General features: G+C 49.0%; 1 protein-coding gene across 10 annotated transcripts in view; it reads left to right on the plus strand.

Annotated features, from left to right (window-relative positions):
- LOC144936880 (uncharacterized) overlaps positions 1-19,844 on the plus strand; it is an 86,775-nt gene that overhangs the window by 6,832 nt on the left and 60,099 nt on the right. For 9 of the 10 annotated variants that reach the window (XM_078864075.1, XM_078864083.1, XM_078864084.1 and 6 more), the window contains exons 2-6: positions 1,994-2,169; positions 10,724-11,018; positions 13,391-13,570; positions 17,778-18,226; positions 18,600-19,352. In XM_078864075.1, the coding sequence (XP_078720201.1) occupies positions 2,011-2,169; positions 10,724-11,018; positions 13,391-13,570; positions 17,778-18,226; positions 18,600-19,352 (1,836 nt within the window). In that variant the 5' untranslated portion in view covers positions 1,994-2,010. The remainder of the gene's footprint in view (positions 1-1,993; positions 2,170-10,723; positions 11,019-13,390; positions 13,571-17,777; positions 18,227-18,599; positions 19,353-19,844) is intronic. The other variant, XM_078864082.1, reaches the window with a different exon arrangement.

Genomic DNA, 19,844 nt, shown 5'->3' on the forward strand with positions numbered 1-19,844 from the left:
CGGGCAACACCGGTGACGATTATCTGAACCAGTTCTGTGGCTCCCCTAGGTCGAGTCAGCCTCAAATGCACAAAGGCGGCCGGTCAGCCTCAAATGCACAAAGGCGGCCGGATGTGGTGTTGCCCCCCCACCCCACGAAGATCTTTGTCTTTGGTTCCTCGGTAGCATCGTGTGTGTCACTGGGTAGCATCGTGGTCACAGTGTGTGGATCGCCTGGTAGGGGAGCGGTGGTGCAATGGTTAGCGCTAAGAACCCGGCGACTCGAGTTCAATTCCTGCTCACAGCCAAAATCAGTGCCGAATATCTGAACTGGTCAGGGGCCCTTCACGAGGTAGACCTGATGCAGTATGTGGACATCAGCACTGGGAAGACAAAGAGAGCCAGGCAGGGTGCTGTGTTGGCCTTCATAGGCGCTTGCTCGCAGCACTTGTCTTCTGTGTGGAATAAAGCCACGCTGGCAGGTGCGAATTCTCGCTGAGCCCTGAACAACAGCAATCATTATGAGGACTCCGTCAGCGAATGCACGCGGATGATTAAAAAAAATGGCTCGGGGTGTTGTTCACTTCACAGCGCCAGGCCCATTGTACGTCTGCCACGAGGGACGAAATTAGACAATTACGGCAATTAGCAGACGGCGAAGGCTTTTTTGAGAATCTGCAATTCACGCTGGGTGGCACGCTTTTGGCAAATTATCCCGCTGATGTCTATTTATTTTTTACAATATATTTCAGCGCATTCATATTTATCTAGCACATCCCTCACAGTTGTTACATTTGTAAACAATATTTGTAAAACAGATGTTTCAAATTAGTCTTGTAAATTGATTTTTTTGCCTGTATTTTACTGTACAATATTCTGCTGTGTGGTTCATGTGTGTGACTCGTAATCACAAGGTCGTCTCAATCCATTCTTCGGGTCGATTAAATAAAGTGCCACTTTTGCCGGAAGTTAATAGCTGCTGCACTGCGAGTTGAATCACCCTGTCATAAGAATGTGGAATATCCAGCGCTGGCTCAGGGTTGTGCATAGGAGACAAATACCGCAGCGCACACTGATTGGAGCGATAACATACTTTGACTTTTAATTTGACCCCAAGTCTTCCTTTTGCAAAAATGTAAACCGTTAAAAACTCACACATGCATCATTAACGCTGCCTCCTTATGAAAGAAAGGCGTGTAATTGGATGACCCATTAACCAGTGGCCATTCTTCATAGTTTTTATCTGAAGAATGAACAATGACATTTTTAAATTCAATTCACTGCTGGGTGAAGTCCTCTCCATTCTGTGTTGGTCACAGGGGTTGTTTGACCATCACGCTGGTCACTTCACACTGGTGTCAGCCGTGGCTGAGCTTCAAACGAATGTCACCAGGTTCAGAGCGTGGCACGCTGTGCCGCCTGTCATTTTTGCGTAACCACGTTGCTTTATTGGTGAATATGCCGCGTTTTTATTTATTTATCATCCGATGAGTTCACATGTTCTACCGCGTGTCGTTCAGGATCTTGTCCGACGTTCCGCTCGACGCGCCGAGAGCTTCTTCAGGAACTGAATTCACTTGTGTATCCGTGACCCATCGGAGAGCGATAGAGCACAACCACAAAACCTATGCAGTCGTGTTGGGACTGTGTCTATGCACCATTATTCACTATTCTGGGACTCTGTGACTTCTTGTGCTTTCATATTCTTGGTTCTTTCGGTAAAGTCACGTAGAAGGGAAATAATAAAATAATAAAAATAAAACATAATAAAATAATTCTCACGACGTTTCGGCCACAACGCAAGCAGCCGTCCTCAGGTGAAAAACAGGTCTGTCGGGAAGACAGACCTGTCGGGAAGACAGACCTGTTCCCTTCTACGTGACTTTACCGAAAGAACCAAGAAGATGAATCCCTGCAGTCACGAAAGCTATAAATCGAAATTCTTGTGCTTTGGTCAACTCTCTACCCTCACCGTACCCAATTATCAATGCCCCCCAACCTGCATTGAATGCAGTCGGGACAAGAGGAGCGATGGGAAACACGGAGTCTGCGGCAGAGGATATGGTGTTCGAGGGACCGGGAGCCCCGGATAAAGACCTGGACGGAACGATCAAGCTCAAGTCGTATGTGCAGCGCTCCAGCCTCACTGACTCGGAGCTGCCGCCCTTGAACGGCACCCACGACGCCCAGGTGAGGGCCGCAACCGATCCGGGCAGAGAGTTTGTTGAGGCAGTACTTGAGAGCGCCGTTTCTGGCACTGAGTCGAGTTGTAGTTGTTGTTGTTCACATGCATCTGAAATGTATTCTAATTGAACTAAAATATTCAAGTAAACGATGTTTCACAATAGAGGTTTTTGGGTTAGATCGCGTAAATATGAATGTGTCGGTAAACCCGCCACCACTCGACACAGCCAATTAGCAAGGTTTGTCACGTAAACAACAGTAAAAATTGTGGGTTTACTCTCCAACACACCGGTGTGCTGTACTAGTAATGAATTGGCATGTTTTGTTTACCTGACAAACCTTACTAATTGGCTGTGTCGGGTGGTGGCGGGTTTAATGACACGTTTATATTCACACGATATAACCAAAAAAATTATATTCTGGAAAATATTGGTCGTGAATGCCTACGGGTTAAACTGAACTCTTATTTATTTTAGCAGGTAAGGCCCACTGACCTATCGAGCTCTTTTTCAGAAGCGACCATGCCACAAATGATAGCTCAACGAAGTGGCTTACCACGTGGAAATTCTATAGCAGCCAAATACTCTCAAAAACCGGAGAACCCGGAGAAAAATCCACATGACCACGTGGAGAAAGACATGCAAACTCCAAATATACAGGCGTCAGGGTCGGGATCGAACCCATGACTGCCTGTATACCAGGCGAGCAAGTTGACATCTCGCCACCGTGGCGCCCGCCAAAATAGTGTCGAATGTTCATCCAGGAAAGCCTCACCGAGCGAATGAGTCTCAAAGCTCAGTTCCTTTATCAGGGTCCTGCGATGGGATGTTTGGCTGATTGCCTCTGAGAGGCAAGCCCATGCGCAAGAGGGAATAACAAACAATCACAGGTCCACACAGATGGGTTCTTGAACCCAGTTTGCGGATTTGCCATCTCCAAGTGACCTCGCAGCCCAGCAGCACATGCCTAAAACAGAAGTTCAAACAACCAAAACCAGCGTCTATGATCTACTATGACACATGGATCAGAAACATAGACATTGACAAAGAATGTGAAACAAAAGCTGGAAAGTCCATAAAGAAGCATGGGGAGGGGCATGCTTGGAAAATAACACCGAGAGACGGGAAGAGGAACACATAGATTAGAGAACGAGCAAGTTATAGATACCATGTGGGCTGTTCATGAAGGTGAATGGGCTTGGGGGGGAGGGGGGGGGGGACGTCACGAGAAGGGATGATAGACCAGCGGCCGAGATTAACGATGGAATAACAGCCAATGGAGGGAATGCAACTGAGAGGACGTCCACCGTGGTTAATGAAGCTACGAAATAGGCTCGTGTAAACGAGCAAGATGTATCGTTGAATCGCAGGACCTTGATAGATGATGGCTTGTGAGGAGGCCTTCATCGAGCAGTGGATAGATCATGGCTGATGGTGATGATGACACTGGCATCTCTTACGAGTCCACGCAGTCGCCTGGGTGAATTGTGTTTCCATTCTTTTCGAGTGCCTGTAGCGAGCATTGGAAACTGTGATAGAGAAGGTGAGTGTGTGGGAGGGAATTTGAGTTGTTTTAGCTGAGGACCATCTGAGCGAATGAAAAGTTTAAAAAGTAAAAACCTACACACAGCTTGCGGAAAGTACTTGGGAATTTTGTTTGGGCAAAAAGTCCGACTGGGTTTTCAAACTATTGCTTTCAAACGATAATGGCGCCCATGCAGAAGAGTTTCTGGCGAGCGAGCCTGCACCGTTTGAACCGTTCTTTCTGTGTGGTCAGAAAAAAAAAACTCTGCAGAAAAAAATCGTTCCCAAACCTCCAACTCTAACGCAATCCTCGGCAACTAAAAATACATTTCTCTGAAGAAAAAAAATCAATCAATCTCTATATCTAGAGATTGAACTTCTAAACTGGAAAAAAACCCCGGTGATGTGGACGCGGTGAAGTGGGTGTTTGGGGGGAGGTGGTTTTGGGTGACACTGTGGGTGGGTGTTGAGTCCAGGGAGTTTGGGGTTTGAAGGAGGTTGCGGACATTTTTTTTCACTTATCAGCATTCGCCAAAACGTTCTGAGGTCACTTGACTCATTCCATTCAATCGCCAAGTGGAAATTCGCATTTTTCGCTGCCGTGAACTGGACATGCCCTCTTACGCAGACTTCACAGTTATCTGAGCTCCATACATTGGACGTAACACAAACAAGCAGCAGAAGTAGCTTTTTGCAATGATACATTTGGTCACAGCGGCAAGTAAAAATAAGACTTTGCAGTTGTTCTGTAAAGTTATAGTAATCCATCTTCTTGGTTCTTTCGGTAAAGTCACGTAGAAGGGAAGTAATAAAATAATAAAAATAAAACATAATAAAACAATTCTCACGACGTTTCGGCCACAACGCAAGCAGCCGTCCTCAGGCGAAGAATGAGAACGGCTGCTTGCGTTGTGGCCGAAACGTCGTGAGAATTGTTTTATTATGTTTTATTTTTATTATTTTATTACTTCCCTTCTACGTGACTTTACCGAAAGAACCAAGAAGATGAATCCCTGCAGTCACGAAAGCTTTAAGTCGAAATTATAGTAATCCATTCTGAGAGTGCGAGGCTATTACAAAGGGGCTATGCTTCGCAGACACTGTCGGCAGTATTTTTTTGCAGTGGACGGATATTCGGAAGTCCAATTGAGTAATTCGCAGGCAATTTTTCGAATGTGGTCATTTTGGACCGTGACGCTGCCACACAATGCCCTAATTGTTTCATATGACGTCAGGGGATCTGCAGCGTCCACTGTGAAGCAAAGGGTGCGTATTCGTATGGCTAATACACCCGCAGTGTTAACCAGGGTGGCCTGACATGTTCGAACCGCAAACCCCTGCAAAAGAGTGGCGATCTCGCTACCACTGGGCTATGTGCAACTCTCACCCGACGTGTGGTTGGGTTGTACCTCCAATTAGCCAACCGTGTGGTGCGAAAGATGTTCAACATACATACCTACCGTGTGTTGTCCTGCTCAATGTCCGACGTTTTGCTCCACGTGCTATTGGTGCTTTTGGAACTGAATTATTCTTCAAGCACTTGAAGTCAGTTGACAAAACGACTTCACCACCAGTAGTGCCATCGACGACTGCTTGCTGGCTTACAAAGCCCAGCTTGCATCTTCTGCACGGCTGCCAAAGCCCATGCCTCCGGTTTTATTTATAAACTCCGAGCTGATGCGAGGGTTGCAGCTGAGGTTGCCACCTCTGAGATAAAACAAAAACCTGGACGTATCATGGGAAGAAAATTAATCTCACATTTTTCCAGCGGAGGGGGAGAACAGCGTGAAAATGCATTGCCTTGTGTCGCTGTATTAGTGCGCAAAGGACTTAATGTACCAGGAACACTCATATATTTCCAAGAACAGCCACCTCAACAAGTGGGACGATCCAGGGAAATCCAGGATGGGTGGCAACCCTAGGCTGTCAATGGTGGCAGCAGCAGCAGCAATGCCAGGGCGAGTGGGGGTGGGAGGCGGGGATGTAAGAAGCACCGCATCCCTGAGTAACACTGCCTCATCCTCAACTATGCGCCTCTCCTCGTAAATAAGAGCGCCCCCCCCTCCCCCGGGCTAGGAACCTCGCTGACTATCATGCAAAGCAAAGCAGTGGACGAATAAATAAAAGACTGAACCCACATGCGACCGAGAGGGCACTGGACAGGCCCAAATACACGGTGCGCTATAAATACAATTTTGTAAAAAAAATAATGTTTCAACATGTTATTCAATAACACCGTGGCCTTAAAGAGGCAACGTTTCGGGTCACTGGCCTTTCTCCGTAGCACATACAAAAGTAGCGAGAGAGATCACTCCGTGTCTGCTCCATGTGCGAAGAGAAACATAGCCATTGGCCAAAATGTAACCTATTCTATTTCTTTCCTTTATAGGCCACGGTGTTATTGACGAATGTGTTTTGAGGTTTTTTTTTATTAAATCAATTGTGGTTGCGGACCACTGCGAACGCAAGCAGCAGCAGAACCAGAAATAATAATGTTGTTAAATTGCGATTTTAATGTCCTCGGGGTATTTTTTGGGTGCTGCAGCTTTTTTCGTATTGGGTTATTAGTGATTTAAGTCGTTGTGCTGGGTGCGGCATGGGAACCATACCAGAATGGTTGATATTAATCATCGTCATCAGACCTGTTTGTGTCAATATGAAAGCGACATTGCCACGAGTTGCGTCACCTCGTTGAACCTGGGCTAAACCACAACGCGTGGAGGGAACATTTTATCATTCTTTTTTTTAATTAATGTTTTCACTTCCGTACCAGCACACACGAACCAAGCACACATACACTACGATATTTCCCTACGTAAAAGACGATGTTAATAAGGACAGTGGGGTATTAATTAAATGACGTATAGAGAAAATAACTATGCCCAACAGGATCTGATTCCCCCCTGATTGTTGAGTTGGTTTGACCCACTGCTAGTTTTGATGGGCGGGTGAGTCGTCGAGAAGTTTCGTTTGGGCAGTGATTGACTGTGTGCGTGGCTGTGTTCACGTGTGTGTGTGTGGTTGTGTGTTCACATGTGTGTATGGGTGTGTTTTTACTTGTGTATGGCTGTTTGTGTGCTTGAGTTCACGTGTGTGTGTGTGGTTGTGTGTTCACATGTGTGTATGGGTGTGTGGTTGTGTGTTCACATGTGTGTATGGGTGTGTGGTTGTGTTTTTACTTGTATATGGGTGTGTGTGCGCTTGAGTTCAAGTGTGTGTGGTTGTGTGTTCACATGTGTGTATGGGTGTGTGGTTGTGTGTTCACATGTGTGTATGGGTGTGTGGTTGTGTGTTCACATGTGTGTATGGGTGTGTGGTTGTGTTTTTACTTGTGTATGGGTGTGTGCTTCAGTTCACTCGATTGTGTGTTCACGTGTGCGCGCGCTTGTATTTTCACTTCCGTGTATGGGTGTGTTCTTGAGTTCGTGTGCGTTGCAGTGAACTCATGTGTGCGTGCACTTTTGTGGTCATATACGTGTGTGTGCATGGGGAGCGGTGGCGCAGCGGTTAACGCACTGCGCTCAGAAGAGGGCCACCCAAGTTTGACTCCCGTTCACGGGCAACACCAGTGACGATTATTTGAACCCGTCACGGGGCCTGATGAATAACCTGGTCCAGTGTGCAGTAAACGTCGTCACTGGGGAGACAAAGGCGGCCGGGCGTGGTGCTGGCTACCCACCCCCGCATGTGCCATGCCAGCCTTCTTAGGTGTTCGCTCACAGCACTGGCTCCAACAGTCTGTTAAGGCTATGTGAGGGATCTCTGTGTGCATGGTTGTGCGTGTGTGGGTGTATATATCTGTGTGTGTGTGCGGTGTGTTGGTTTGTGTGTCGGTTTTAATGTTTTCCTCCAAAATGTATTGAGAAATATCACCACTCCCCCGGTAACTTCCGTGTTCCATTTCCCCACAACTCCTCGCCTGCCTGCCGTGTGAGATCACAACGCAGTCAACGTGGGACGTTGGGCTATTAACGCTGGCCCAGCATTGCATGTTGACTTGGTATGCAACGTGTGTGAGAGAGATCGCATTCAACTCGCCGAGCTAAGCAACCGCGACACTTGACTGACGGCAACACGGGCGCAGGTCAAGAGAGACCCGTCGTGGTCCCAAACTAACCAGATCACATCTCAGAATTCTCTCATCGCCCACGCACTCCTGCATGTGTGTGTGTGTGGCAATGCACGTGGCTATGTGTGTGGGGAGCGGTACTGTGGCGGTTTAGCGCGCCGTGCTTCAAAAATCCGGGCGATCCGAACTCGATTCCCGCTCGTGGCCAACACCGGCGACGATTATCAGAACCGGTCCTGGGCCTCCCTTAGGTCGACCCAGCCTCAAATGGGTACATGGTGCGTTGTGTAAACATCGCCACGAGGGACACAAAGGCGGCCGTGTGTAGTGCTGGCCACCCACCCCCTCGTGTACCGTGCCGGCCTTCACAGGTGTTCGCTACCATCACTTGCCCCAACAATCTAAAAATGGAGCCCCCTTTAGCAATTTCGCCCCCTCTGTGTAGCCCAGCCCCTAGACCTTGGGCCAAAGTTATGTTGGCCCAAGGTGGGCCTCTGATCCATGGGGCCAGAGGGGGCCCTGGCCCTGCAGTGCCGTTGCTGCGTGTGTGCTCTCGTCACCGATGGCGCAGCGCATGCAACCCAGAACCCCTGGCTGACAGCCACTTCGACTTCACTCGCCAGTAATCGTCTTGGGCATAGAGAAAGCTCGAGACGGAACATCATTATCATCCATAATCTATGTCCAGCGTTGCTGCTTAATGAGGACAAAGTGTCTCGGACGCGAGCGGCGATTGGCGAGGTTCTCGAGGCGTTTTGGGTTCAGAGCGGCTGCTGCTGTTGCCGTCGCTTCGTCGCGACCGATCGTCTCCTTCCCAACTTCATGACCGGCGGTGATCAGAGGCAAAAAACAAGCACAGCCTCGCGCCCTCGGCTTCGGCCGAACGATGGGCGCGTAAATATTTAAAGGGCCAACTCTCAGCGGCTTAAATCACAATCACTGCTCCATCGCAGTGCAAGTGTAGCCAGTGGTGCAATGACCTGACCCCTAAAGTGAACATCTTACTTTCTCTGCATGGCCAAGGACACAGATTCCAACCCAACTTGCTCAACCAAAACACATTTTATCCCACTGGACTTTGCTCCTCGCTTGTACACAGCAAGCGCTCTTTGTACATGTAGATACATGGTTGTCCTTGTAGAGAGATTATAGATAGATTGGAGATAGAATGTTGGGCAAGTGCCGTTTGCAAGCACCTATTCAGACCGGAATTGCGTATGAGTGAGTGGTGTAACCGGTGCCACACCTTTGTCTTCCCAGCGCTGACGTTAACATGCCTAACTGGGTGCTTATTTAAGGCTGAGTCGACCTAGGCCAGGCCCAGAAGAGTTTCTGAAACCACTTGCCACTTAAGTTAGCTGTGCCCCGGAATGAACCTCAGGGCGCTAAGTTAACAGCGCAGTCCATAAAACACAGCGCCACCCCTCCCTCCAACAACAACAGCCCACCTAAGTGGCGATAACATCACCTGAGCTCCCGTGTGAAACTTGGTGTGTTTTCAGGCCATGTAGAGTACCGAGTGCTCGCTGGCTTGTGGGTGGAAACCAAAGAAAATCCATGCATCACAGGGCAAATCTAGGCGATAAGGGTGAACCGAGATGACCGGCAAATGCACCGCCTGTACTCCCCACTGTGCCAACTTGCTGTATCTATCTTAGCCAGTTGATGCGCCACTCGTTATTGAGCACTTCGCTTTTCCATGCTTCATTGCTGCAGGAGGGCGGCTGCCATCCAGCTGCCCAGTAGCATCCTTCATGAGCCTCCACCACAGAGGCCGATCTTCACATAACTGTTGCAGACAAGTCCATTCCTCTTCCAAATCAGCCCATCTCTTCTCTAGCACGTGTCACAGCTGTTTAGCCCCCTCTATCCACTCAGACGCAAACTGCTTGGGCATGCAGGCTACATGACTCAGTCAATGGAACCGGAGGGGCCCACTGATGGGACTATGTACACACCTTTCATGGGTTTGTGAATTCATCATAAAATCCAGCCTGGTTAATTCCAGGATGGATCGTTGGCAAGCCGGCCTGAAAGTTGCAAGCCGGTGCAGATGTTCCTGTAAAGGGGATGCAGAGTTTGCAAGCATATAGAATAAAATGTGTAACTGTGGCGGATAAAACATAGCGCTTTGTGTGGAGCGACAAGGTCAGGCAGCTTCCACATGGCGTTACGCAGCCGATGAAACGATAACGCCACTCGACTGGTTCAGAGTGAGATGCTACCAAGCTGAAGACGGGCATGGGCACTCTCCGAAGACAAAGACACGTAAGCGCACGTGCAAACTACCTCCCCATTAGCTGTTGTAGACTGTCAGCATAAGCGCTACTGAGTTTGCAAGACCTTTGCCTGCATGTGCCTGGACACCAGAGAACTCCCACGCATACAGAATAACTCCCATTCCACAGTCGTGTCACGGCCGTCTGTGCTGTCATCTCTCAAAGTCCAGGTTCAAGACCTTCCTTTGGCTATGACTGTCTTTTTTTTTTTATAAAAAAAAGTATTATGCGATATATACAACACAGTTTATACATTTTTTAAATAATACGCAACGTATAACCGTTCATCAATCTACTGATCAGATGAAGGCGTTCCCACGCTGTTGTTTGACCATACTTCACCACGCTTGGTCATTGTGGGTCGGTGAAGTGGGAGGAGCTTGCGGAGGTGTAGGGGGGGGGGCAGAAGGGCCCAGGACCAGTTGAGATATCACTCGCCACCGATGTTGTTAGCCGTGCTAACCATGGCTGAGAATCGAACTCGGGTCATCAGGGTCTGTAAGCGCGGTGCGTTCACCACTCGCGCCGCTGACGGCTTACACGATCGCAAGACGACCGAGATACTCACGTCTCGGCGCACGCGTCGCGGGCGTAGCAGCCGACTTTTGTTCGATCGTCGAATCGCTCCGCCGTGAGACGCTTGTGCCACCTCCGCTCCGTCCCGCCTTGTGCGTACGCGCGGCGAGCAGGTGGGATACGGCAGCGGCGGCGATGGCGGTGGCGGCGGAGCGAAGAAAGGAAAGGTCCTCTCGGACGATGACAACGGCAGCGTGTTCGTCGACCCCTCCAGCGAGGAAGGCAAGAAGCTGCTGCACCGCACGCAGGCGCTCGCCGCGCAGGTGCTGGATGACGGTTCCGGGAAGGAGGGGGGCAAGCTGCCGGGGTCAGAGCCCGGGGTCGCCGAGGGTCAGCCTGCCGGAACAACTGGCAAGGGCACGGCGACGCGCAAGCCGCCCCTGCGACTCTTCTCCAGGGATGCGCCTGGTGAGCGGAGGGGCGGAGGAGAGATGCTTTCAGTTGATTATCTGTGCAGTTGCGTTTATTCGCGTTTTGCCTCGTAACCCGCGTCACCCGTCGGCAAAGAGACTGTTGGTCTGGATAGGTTCTTCCCTGGTTGAACGTGAAGGTTCTGCCTGCGTGTGTGTGAGATCGCCAACGATCAGCTGCTAACACTTGCAGCTTTGCTCTGTCAACGTTCACCGGAGAAGATTAACTTTCCCACTGTGTGTAATAGGGATTTAGGATTTGAGATCGGAATTTGTTAATTCTGAAAAAAAATATCAGTTTGTATTAACTTACGCGTGGACATATTCATTTGATCAATCCACTGCTGGGTCAGGGTTTGTCCATGATCGGCGCCGAGTTGGAGAAGATGTGCAAGCATAGAATTAGAGTACAACGTCGGATTTTTGCCGCACTGCCCTGCAGCCTATAACACCTGTTATAACACACTGCCCTGCAATGCCAAACTTCTAAACCAATTGCAATACTTCGCCATCTCACTTCAAACCTTGAATAACGATCCGTTAAAACAGCTCGCTAATAATCGTCGCAAAAGGAGTTTGAGCATTTGTGTAAGCTCAACTCTCCCATTCTCGAACGAACTCGCTTTGACAGTGATGGAAATTTCATATCCTTATGACAGGGGCTTGTCTCTGTAAAGGACAGCACTGAAGTAAATAACAAACGCACAATCACAGCCCTCTTTCAATCCACTGCTGGATGACGACCTCTGCACGCTGTGTCAGTGTTCAACGATTCTTGACCGCGCTCGTCAGTGTGGCTTGCTGAACAAGAGCTTGATAGCTCATCGGATTTCTCCAGGATAAATAAAGATTCTGATTCAGATTCATCACGGATGTTAGCCACGGTAGGGAATGAATCTCGGGCTGCCGAATTCACAGCGCAGTGTGCAAACCGCTGTGCCACCGCTCCCCTCTTAAACAATTGTTTAACCATGAATGCTAAACCCCAACCTTTAACCCTTGATCCCAAAATCCTAAAACTTCAACCTGAATGCCTTCATCCTTAAACCCTAATCCTTAAAGACCATAAAATGCACTTATTTCTCTAATCTTGAATTATAAACATTGCTTATTTCAAAGGAATTTAGGAATTTAAATGAAAATAATTTGGTATTTCGATTATCATATTTAATTCCCTATAATTTGTTTTGTGACTATAGTAATAGTGTCATTTAATTACAACCAGCTGAGAGGCCACTAATTATGATGACCCACCCCCCCCCCCCCACCTTGCCCCAGAGACCCGATAATCGTCACGATCCCCTGGCGAATCAACTCAACATTCGATAGTTCTTTCCCCCCCGTCTCATCCGTAGCATTCCCGTTCGCATGCTCAATGCTCATTTTCCCCCCCATCACGTTTGTACAAGTTTTGTTCGCCGAAAATGTGACATTAGCGTCTAATTTGCATCGGTTGAAAGCAACCCGATTCTGGCGCAACGTGAATAGGTTGCATCGTCATCCATCGTGAGCGAGAGAATCGATTCGAATTGTTGCATCAATGCGTCGTCACGCGCGTGCCCCCCCCTCCCCCCCCCGTGTCCCTTCGGCAAGGCAGAGCAGCCAGAGAGCGAACGTCTAAACGTCAAGGTGCAGCCCCCGCAATTGCTCGCTCACACCACCGCGGGCAGCAGGGCCTCTATAATTGTTAGAGGGCAACCCCTTGAGATCCCGCACTAAGAGGATATTTGGGCTTACTCTTCCATCGTTGGCCGGACATCTTCGAAGAGGTGGGCGACCCACACTTTGAATCCATTGTGCGAGACCTGCCGGTCGACGTACCCATTTATACTGCTCGCTGGGCAGAAGTGCGGGGTGGGGGGGCGGGGATTAATTAACTTGCCCCATTGTTTCAACTGTACATGTGTATGCTGAACTTATTTAGCACCGTACGTAGCCAACCGTGCCAATTGGAGATGGACAGCAAACTGAACGCAAAAACGCAGTTCTAAAGAAATTAATTTAGATTTAAAAGTGCATAGTTCCAGTGGCTGCCTAATATCAGAAGGAAGAGCATTCCAGACGGCCGCAGAAGCGCATCTGACAGCGCGGATGCAGTGACCGTCTTTGTTCGGATGGTTAGCCAAAAGCTGCTGCTGCGAGGATGACCGGCGTTATGACTGGCACACCGCGAGATCGAATCGAACGTGCGACCTCTGGATAACCAAGATAATCGAGTCCAGCGTGAAAACCATTCTAACCATTTGTCGGGCCAGCGTCCCGACAACAAGCGGTTCGAGTGGCGAGCAATGTGCCTGAAGCGCAGAGTTCCCACAGCGTTGGCCGCCCGGGCGTGTGAATTCCCTTTCGGTGTGCGGTGTCGCCTTGTAGGGGTCGCGGGCCCCGAGTCTCCGTGCGGCGTCGACAAGGCGGACGGCGCTGCGCCCGTCCCCGCCGAGCGCTCCCCTCCTCTCTTCAAGCGGCTGTTCTCCCGCGACGCCCCCGAGCGTGACGACAACACCTTCAAGAACAGGCCCTCCGAGTCGTACGACCTCGAGTCCGTCGAAGAAGGTGAATCCAGAACGGGCAAAGAAAGCGCTCGCGCGGAATAGTCGTCGAGCGTCGTCGTGCGGAATGCACGCGGTGCAGCGAAATGGACAGGCGGACGGTTATGTGCCCCCTTCACATGTACCGGTAACTTTTCAAACAAATGTGTAAGTGTGTGTGATTGTGTAATTGTGTGTGGGGGTGCAAGCTACTTGAATTTAAGTATTTATTGTATTTATTGCACAACGCATCGACTGTACGGCCTTCTGGGAGTCCACAATTTCAGCAGCAATGATTAAAGCCAAGCAAACTTTGCACCAGTTTCCATTGCACGACGATCGACAAACCCTGCAAATGTAAACCTCGTGGGTAGCCGGTTGTATTTGCAGCATGATGTGATGCTCACATATTGACACTCGTCTGTTTTTCTGTTATTATAATACGACTCACTTCCCCCCCTGTGTATGAAAGCAAATCTGAGTTGTGTAACGCTACTGACGCCAGTCACAAATTATGGGCGCGTCTTTTTCTTATCCTGGAGCCTCCTATAATCCAGAGGATATTGTAAAAAAAAAACAACGAATGTGGCAGCCCATCGTACGGATGAGATAACGTGTTCTCACACGACGCTCACCACTCATCAAGTAAACCTGACATCCGCTACTCACCCGGTTCATAAACTCATGACATCCGCTACTCACCCGGTTCATAAACTCATGACATCCGCTACTCACCGGTTCATAAGCCCGAGTGGGAAGCTCATTGAGATTCAGTGGCTTCCCGATTCCCCCCATCACCCAAACCCAACCCCCGAAGAGCAACAATAGGGCCTAATGAATGCCCTCCATCACTGTTTGTCCACTACTGGGGTTTGTTGCTTCGGTCAAACCTTCGCGTCTTGCTGTTCCTCGTATTTTTGCCGCGAACCTTCTTGTGTGCTGATGTTGCTACTTCGAGGTCTCTTTTCTAACGAAAGAGAGGATGCCAATATTTTTGTTTTACCCCCAATTGTGTCTTTGTTTTAACAGTCACCGTGACATTACATCTCTTACAGGGCTTGCGTGTTTTATACATAACGTGGTGTTTGTTTCTACACGTATGAAATCCTTACCATGGGGAGGGCTGATCCCTTTTCGTGACTTGGCTTTTGTTCTTTTGTTTTTGCATTCGTCATTTTTTTTTTCTGGCGTGCGTTTCTCATTTCCCAACATAAAACGCAGCGATGCACCCCCCTTCTTGGTGGAGTGATAAATAAAGAAATAAACACAGCCAAGAATTCTTGGAAGCCAAAGCCAGTGCTTGTTTGTCAGAAAGGCTGTGTTTGTTTGTGTTTAGTTCCCTGTGCGTGTGTTATTGAAGCTACGCGCAGGCAGAGAGAGAGAGAGAGCTGGCTTATCTTTTCTGCTGCTCCTGCTACTTGCATGAGCGAGCAGTTCAAAACGACGTCAAGAAATTCCACTTGTGAAGTGTGTTAGCCCAGCATTGTCCGATTGATTGCCTGAAAGCAGCAGCAAATGTGCGGAATGTAAAATTGTGAGCCTATGCATTAAATGCCGGATTCTCCCATTAATCGTGAAAGTGTGCATTCATCCCCGTTCCAACAAGCCCCACGACCTACACGGCTCACGGCAGGACATCGTCAAACAGCAGGTTGACAAAAGGGCCGGACGTTTTTCGTACGCAACGAACTTCGGATTCACGCCAGATCATCTCCCTTGCAGGGGACACCTCTTGTCTCAGTGTCACCTGACCTGGGTAAAATAAATCTGCAGTATAACGTCGCATATCCGAGTCTGAGGTACAGGCAGACATGTGGAAAGGTTGTATTTGCGAACGTCTACAGAAAATGACCGTTATTACACCGTGCATAAACACTGCACTGTGAGCTGATATCTGATGGCCACCTTGCATGCAACTTTGTACTCTTTACCAGAAAGCCGCATGTAGTGAACGTCATATTATCAGGATGCAGTGGAAGGTTTGGGGGGCATTTGCCCCCCAACTTGAGATCCCGAAAAGCTTGAAATTTCGGAACCCCCCTCCCCTCCTCCACTCCCCCACCTTAATCTCCCTCCCTCCTCCCACTTGGGAAGTTTCTAAATCCGTGTCCGGTCTGGTTGCCCGTGGAAGCAGAAGAGCGCTTAAAATGTAAATCTCACCAGCCCTCTTTTGTTTTCTCAGTCCTGTGCTGCAGCTGCTGCTGCTGCTGGCTTTACGACTCAGCACTGGCCCATGTTAGTCCCTGGGTCAGTGCAGCAATTGGTACCAGCTAAAGTAGGAATACTTGAGTGGCGCCGATGTATTCACGAATGGCTAATACTGCCGAATTATTTGGTAACCGACTCGTTTTAAATGGTTATCGCGCAATCCGTTGTTGTTGGTCACGTAAGTAAACTGTGACGCTCGAATGCCACGCTACCTCTGACGGTACCGACGAGCACAATACAATATGCCTGCTCTGGCCTCATGGACTACCAGGTGGTCCAGTCGTGTGCACAACGCGTGGATGCTGAGCGGTGGTCACTCTGGCACAGGGGTCGGCAAACTTTCAAAGAAGAAGAGCCATTTTTTGTTTTTTTTTGTCTTTGACCAAAATAGTTTGAGAGCCGCATCACCCGCAGAGCGACTTGTACACAAACACCGCAGGTATATGGCAGATGACAAACAAATTCTGACTTCAATAAACACAATAGGTGATGGAATAAACTGCGTCTATTTTTTCCCCCTCCCTTAGTTTCTTTTTTATACAATTCACTTTGACGGTACATTTTGTTGTCACCGAGACATTCCGTAGTGACCCATTCCCTGCCGTATTTAATCAATTGTTTATTATATTTGCATTTAATTATTTTGAAAATGTACGAATTTTTTTAAGCGACTTCCCGCATGCACCTCCGGCGGCGCAGGTTGTCGACCCTTGCTCGAGCGAAACGAAACGGGAAGCTTTTGACAGGCGTCAGTGTAAGCATTCAGAGGCCGAGGGAGGATGGAATGAATAAATGTGTTAATTTATAATGAGGCGAGGGCCAACCAAAACAAAAATGTCTTCTTTTTTTCCCCCTTCCCGATGAGTACATTTTAAATTATACGGCACAACTTCGAATTATAATGCGTGCATCGCGCGAGAGTGAATCGGTTTCGTTTTGCAATTTCAAGGACCCAAAGCCAAAGAAAAAATACAGATTAAGGACCCAATTAATAATGTCAGCAATGTCATCATCGTTACCATCAACGTCATCGGCCACGATCGGTCTACCGCTGTATGAAGGCATCCCCAAGTCATCACCATACCTCGTGGTCCCGTGAGAGAGCAATCTGTCTACCAGCTGCACTTGGTCGTGTGTTTGACGAATGCCAGGTCACCTGGTAAGGAATCGGGGCCACAACACAGCTGGGTGTGCACTGCACAAAATGGCAAAAGCAGCACGCTTACCCTTACACAAGGCTAGAACAAAGAATAATTCGTCTCAGTGAGTGCCTGTGCTCTATGGTAAGGGCCGGAATGAGTTTGATCATGGCCTGGGGCCGTAATACCTTCAGTTAATTCCCTTTAATGTTTTACCACCACTCACGCTACTAAATACTCCATTAATACCCATCTTGGTTTATTTCAGGTCAAATGTTTTAAAAAAAAAATGTGAATCAAAGTTAAGATGAACCTGAATGCTTTCATTTTGGCACATGACTCGCAGTAACAGACCCTGATGCCATGGCTGTAATGACGAAGTTATTCTACAAAAGATTTATGATAGTGCTCAAGTATTGCATTTTAACCGCTATAGAGCAGTATGTGTGTATATTGGGGGGGCCCTCAAAATCTGAGGCTTTGGCCTACAGCCCCTGAAGCCGCTGCACTGCCTTATCATCACTCAACTCCTCACTGGCAGTGGGTGAGTTCACTCCTTTCAATTTATTTATTTGTATTTTCAACAACAACAACAACAACAGCAACATATACCACGAGAAAAAAGCCAGAACATACTGAACAATAGGTGCGCCTAGCTGTGATCGAGGGAACAAGGGAAATAGTAAACCAAGTGAAATGAAAGGGAGGGCAATGGAGCAATGGACATAGAGCAGAGAGAGAAAAAGAAGAGATTGACAGGTGGTTAAGTACCCAGCGGGATGAGCGGATCGAATCAATAGCCGGTCAACAAAGGGAGACCAAATCTTCCTATATTCCCCTGCGAGTCCACCACTTCAGATGTCGCCCTGCGTGTTTTGTTGACAGACGTGGCGTCTGCGAACGACTCCGACCCCAAACGGGGCCCACAGGGGAAGAGCGCGGAGGTGCCGATCGTCGGGCAGACGGCCGCCACGGCCAATGCTGCCCCCAACGCCAAGCCGCCTGGGTCGCCACCGTTCTACAAGCGTCTCTTCTCCCGCGACGCCCCGGCGCGGTCCGACAACACCTTCAAGGGACGGCCCTCCGAGTCCTTCGACCCGGCGTCAGTGCCGGAAGGAGACGACGAGGGCTCCTCGGCAGAGGACGACGGGGACTCGAAGGGTCGCGGCGATCAGCGGTCGACTTCGGATGAGAGTAGGAAGTCGGGCTCGTCTGCAGATAGGGCTGTTGTGGACGGGGCAAAGGTCGGTGGAGAAGTTGGGAAGCTCTCAGCTGCAAGAGCCTCGATGGAGAATGCTCCTCCTCCTCCGCGGGCCAACGGCAAGGAGACGAAGGTCAGAGGTTAAGCATGCGGCAGTGGACGCTTTGTTTGCTCTGTGGAGGTTCTTGTACAGAGCGCTGTTGGTGAGACATAGCGACATAGCGCAGCTGGCGATAGCAATGTGGGTTTCTGCAGCTGGTAACCATGCTTCGTAATGTATGGTTTTATTGCAAGAGCATCATCAATAAGAAGTCACCATCATTAATAAATCATCATCTGGCTTTCTGCTCTTTTTTCAGCACGAAAAATTCCCACAGCAGTCCTGCCCAGTTACAGACACATCGACAGGGCTGCTTGCCCATTTGTTTGCAGTGAACACACATCCTCCGCTTGCACTGCTTGCACTATGTCATTGTCAATGTTACTCTCTGTCCATGCTTCCCCAGCAGGCGTCGGAGCTGGAGGAGGCAGCCAGGCCGGTGGCACAGGAGGAGGTGGCGGTCGTGAAGCAGAGCAATGACTCGCTGGAGGCCCCGGTGCAGGGCAAAGGCACGGCCCCCGTGGGTAAAGGTGGAATTTCCCCAGGCAGAGATGAAGTAGCCTCTACGGGCAAAGATGGAGTCTCTCCAGGCAAAGATGGAGTCTCCCCAGGCAAAGATGGAGTCTCCCCAGGCAAAGATGGAGTCTCCCCAGGCAAAGATGGAGTCTCCCCAGGCAAAGATGGAGTCTCCCCAGGCAAAGATGGAGTCTCCCCAGGCAAAGATGGAGTCTCCCCAGGCAAAGATGGAGTCTCCCCAGGCAAAGATGGAGTCTCCACGGGCAAAGATGGAGTCTCTCTGGGCAAAGATGGAGTCACCCCAGGCAAAGATGGAGTCTCCACAGGCAAAGATGGAGTCACCCCAGGCAAAGATGGAGTCACCCCAGGCAAAGATAGAGTCTCCACAAGCAAAGATGGAGTCTCTCTGGGCAAAGATGGAGTCTCCACGGGCAAAGATGGAGTCTCTCTGGGCAAAGCCGTGGCCCCCGCGAGTAAAGATGAAGCCGCTGTATCCGCTCCCAAGAGTGGCGGTGCGGATGAAGCGAAGGGGAAGGAAGAGAAGAATGAGGGCGAGGAGGACCTCACGTTCATCGAGAAGGTGGAGCGGTTCTTCACGGGGAAGGATGACAAGAAGAGCGATGGAGCAGAGGCGGGGTCAGAGGTGAGAGGGCGCGCACATTTCCCTAATTTTATTGTCCAGAAATCACGACAACTTGAAGTTGCATAGCATCTAAAATCATTTGTAAGAGATTATAAACTAACTTATGAATGCACTCGAATTTCCAGACTCGGTTTAAATCAATGCAGTCATCAAAGCTCTCACAAATCTGGACCCAAATAAAAAATACAAAAAAAGATTGAATGTATTTTCACTACAAGATACTGCACATATAAGTGGTGCGACTAACACATCATCAAGGGACGTGAAATAGATTCATGTTTTTAATTTGTATTGTTATTAATGTAGGATGCCTTGGTAAAACTTGTTTCTGCTGACTTTCATCAGCAGTCAGGCCTTATAGATGGGTCATTGTTAAAGTTGATTGATCAATGTCTGTTTAAAAAATATATACAAGTAAGAATACACTAGTTCCAGAGTGAATCTGTACGTAGGTGGATATCACTCAAACTTTGCTCAGATAGGTCAGTAGCT

This window comes from Lampetra fluviatilis, chromosome 17, assembly GCF_964198595.1.
Source record: "Lampetra fluviatilis chromosome 17, kcLamFluv1.1, whole genome shotgun sequence".
NCBI classification, from domain to species: domain Eukaryota; kingdom Metazoa; phylum Chordata; class Hyperoartia; order Petromyzontiformes; family Petromyzontidae; genus Lampetra; species Lampetra fluviatilis.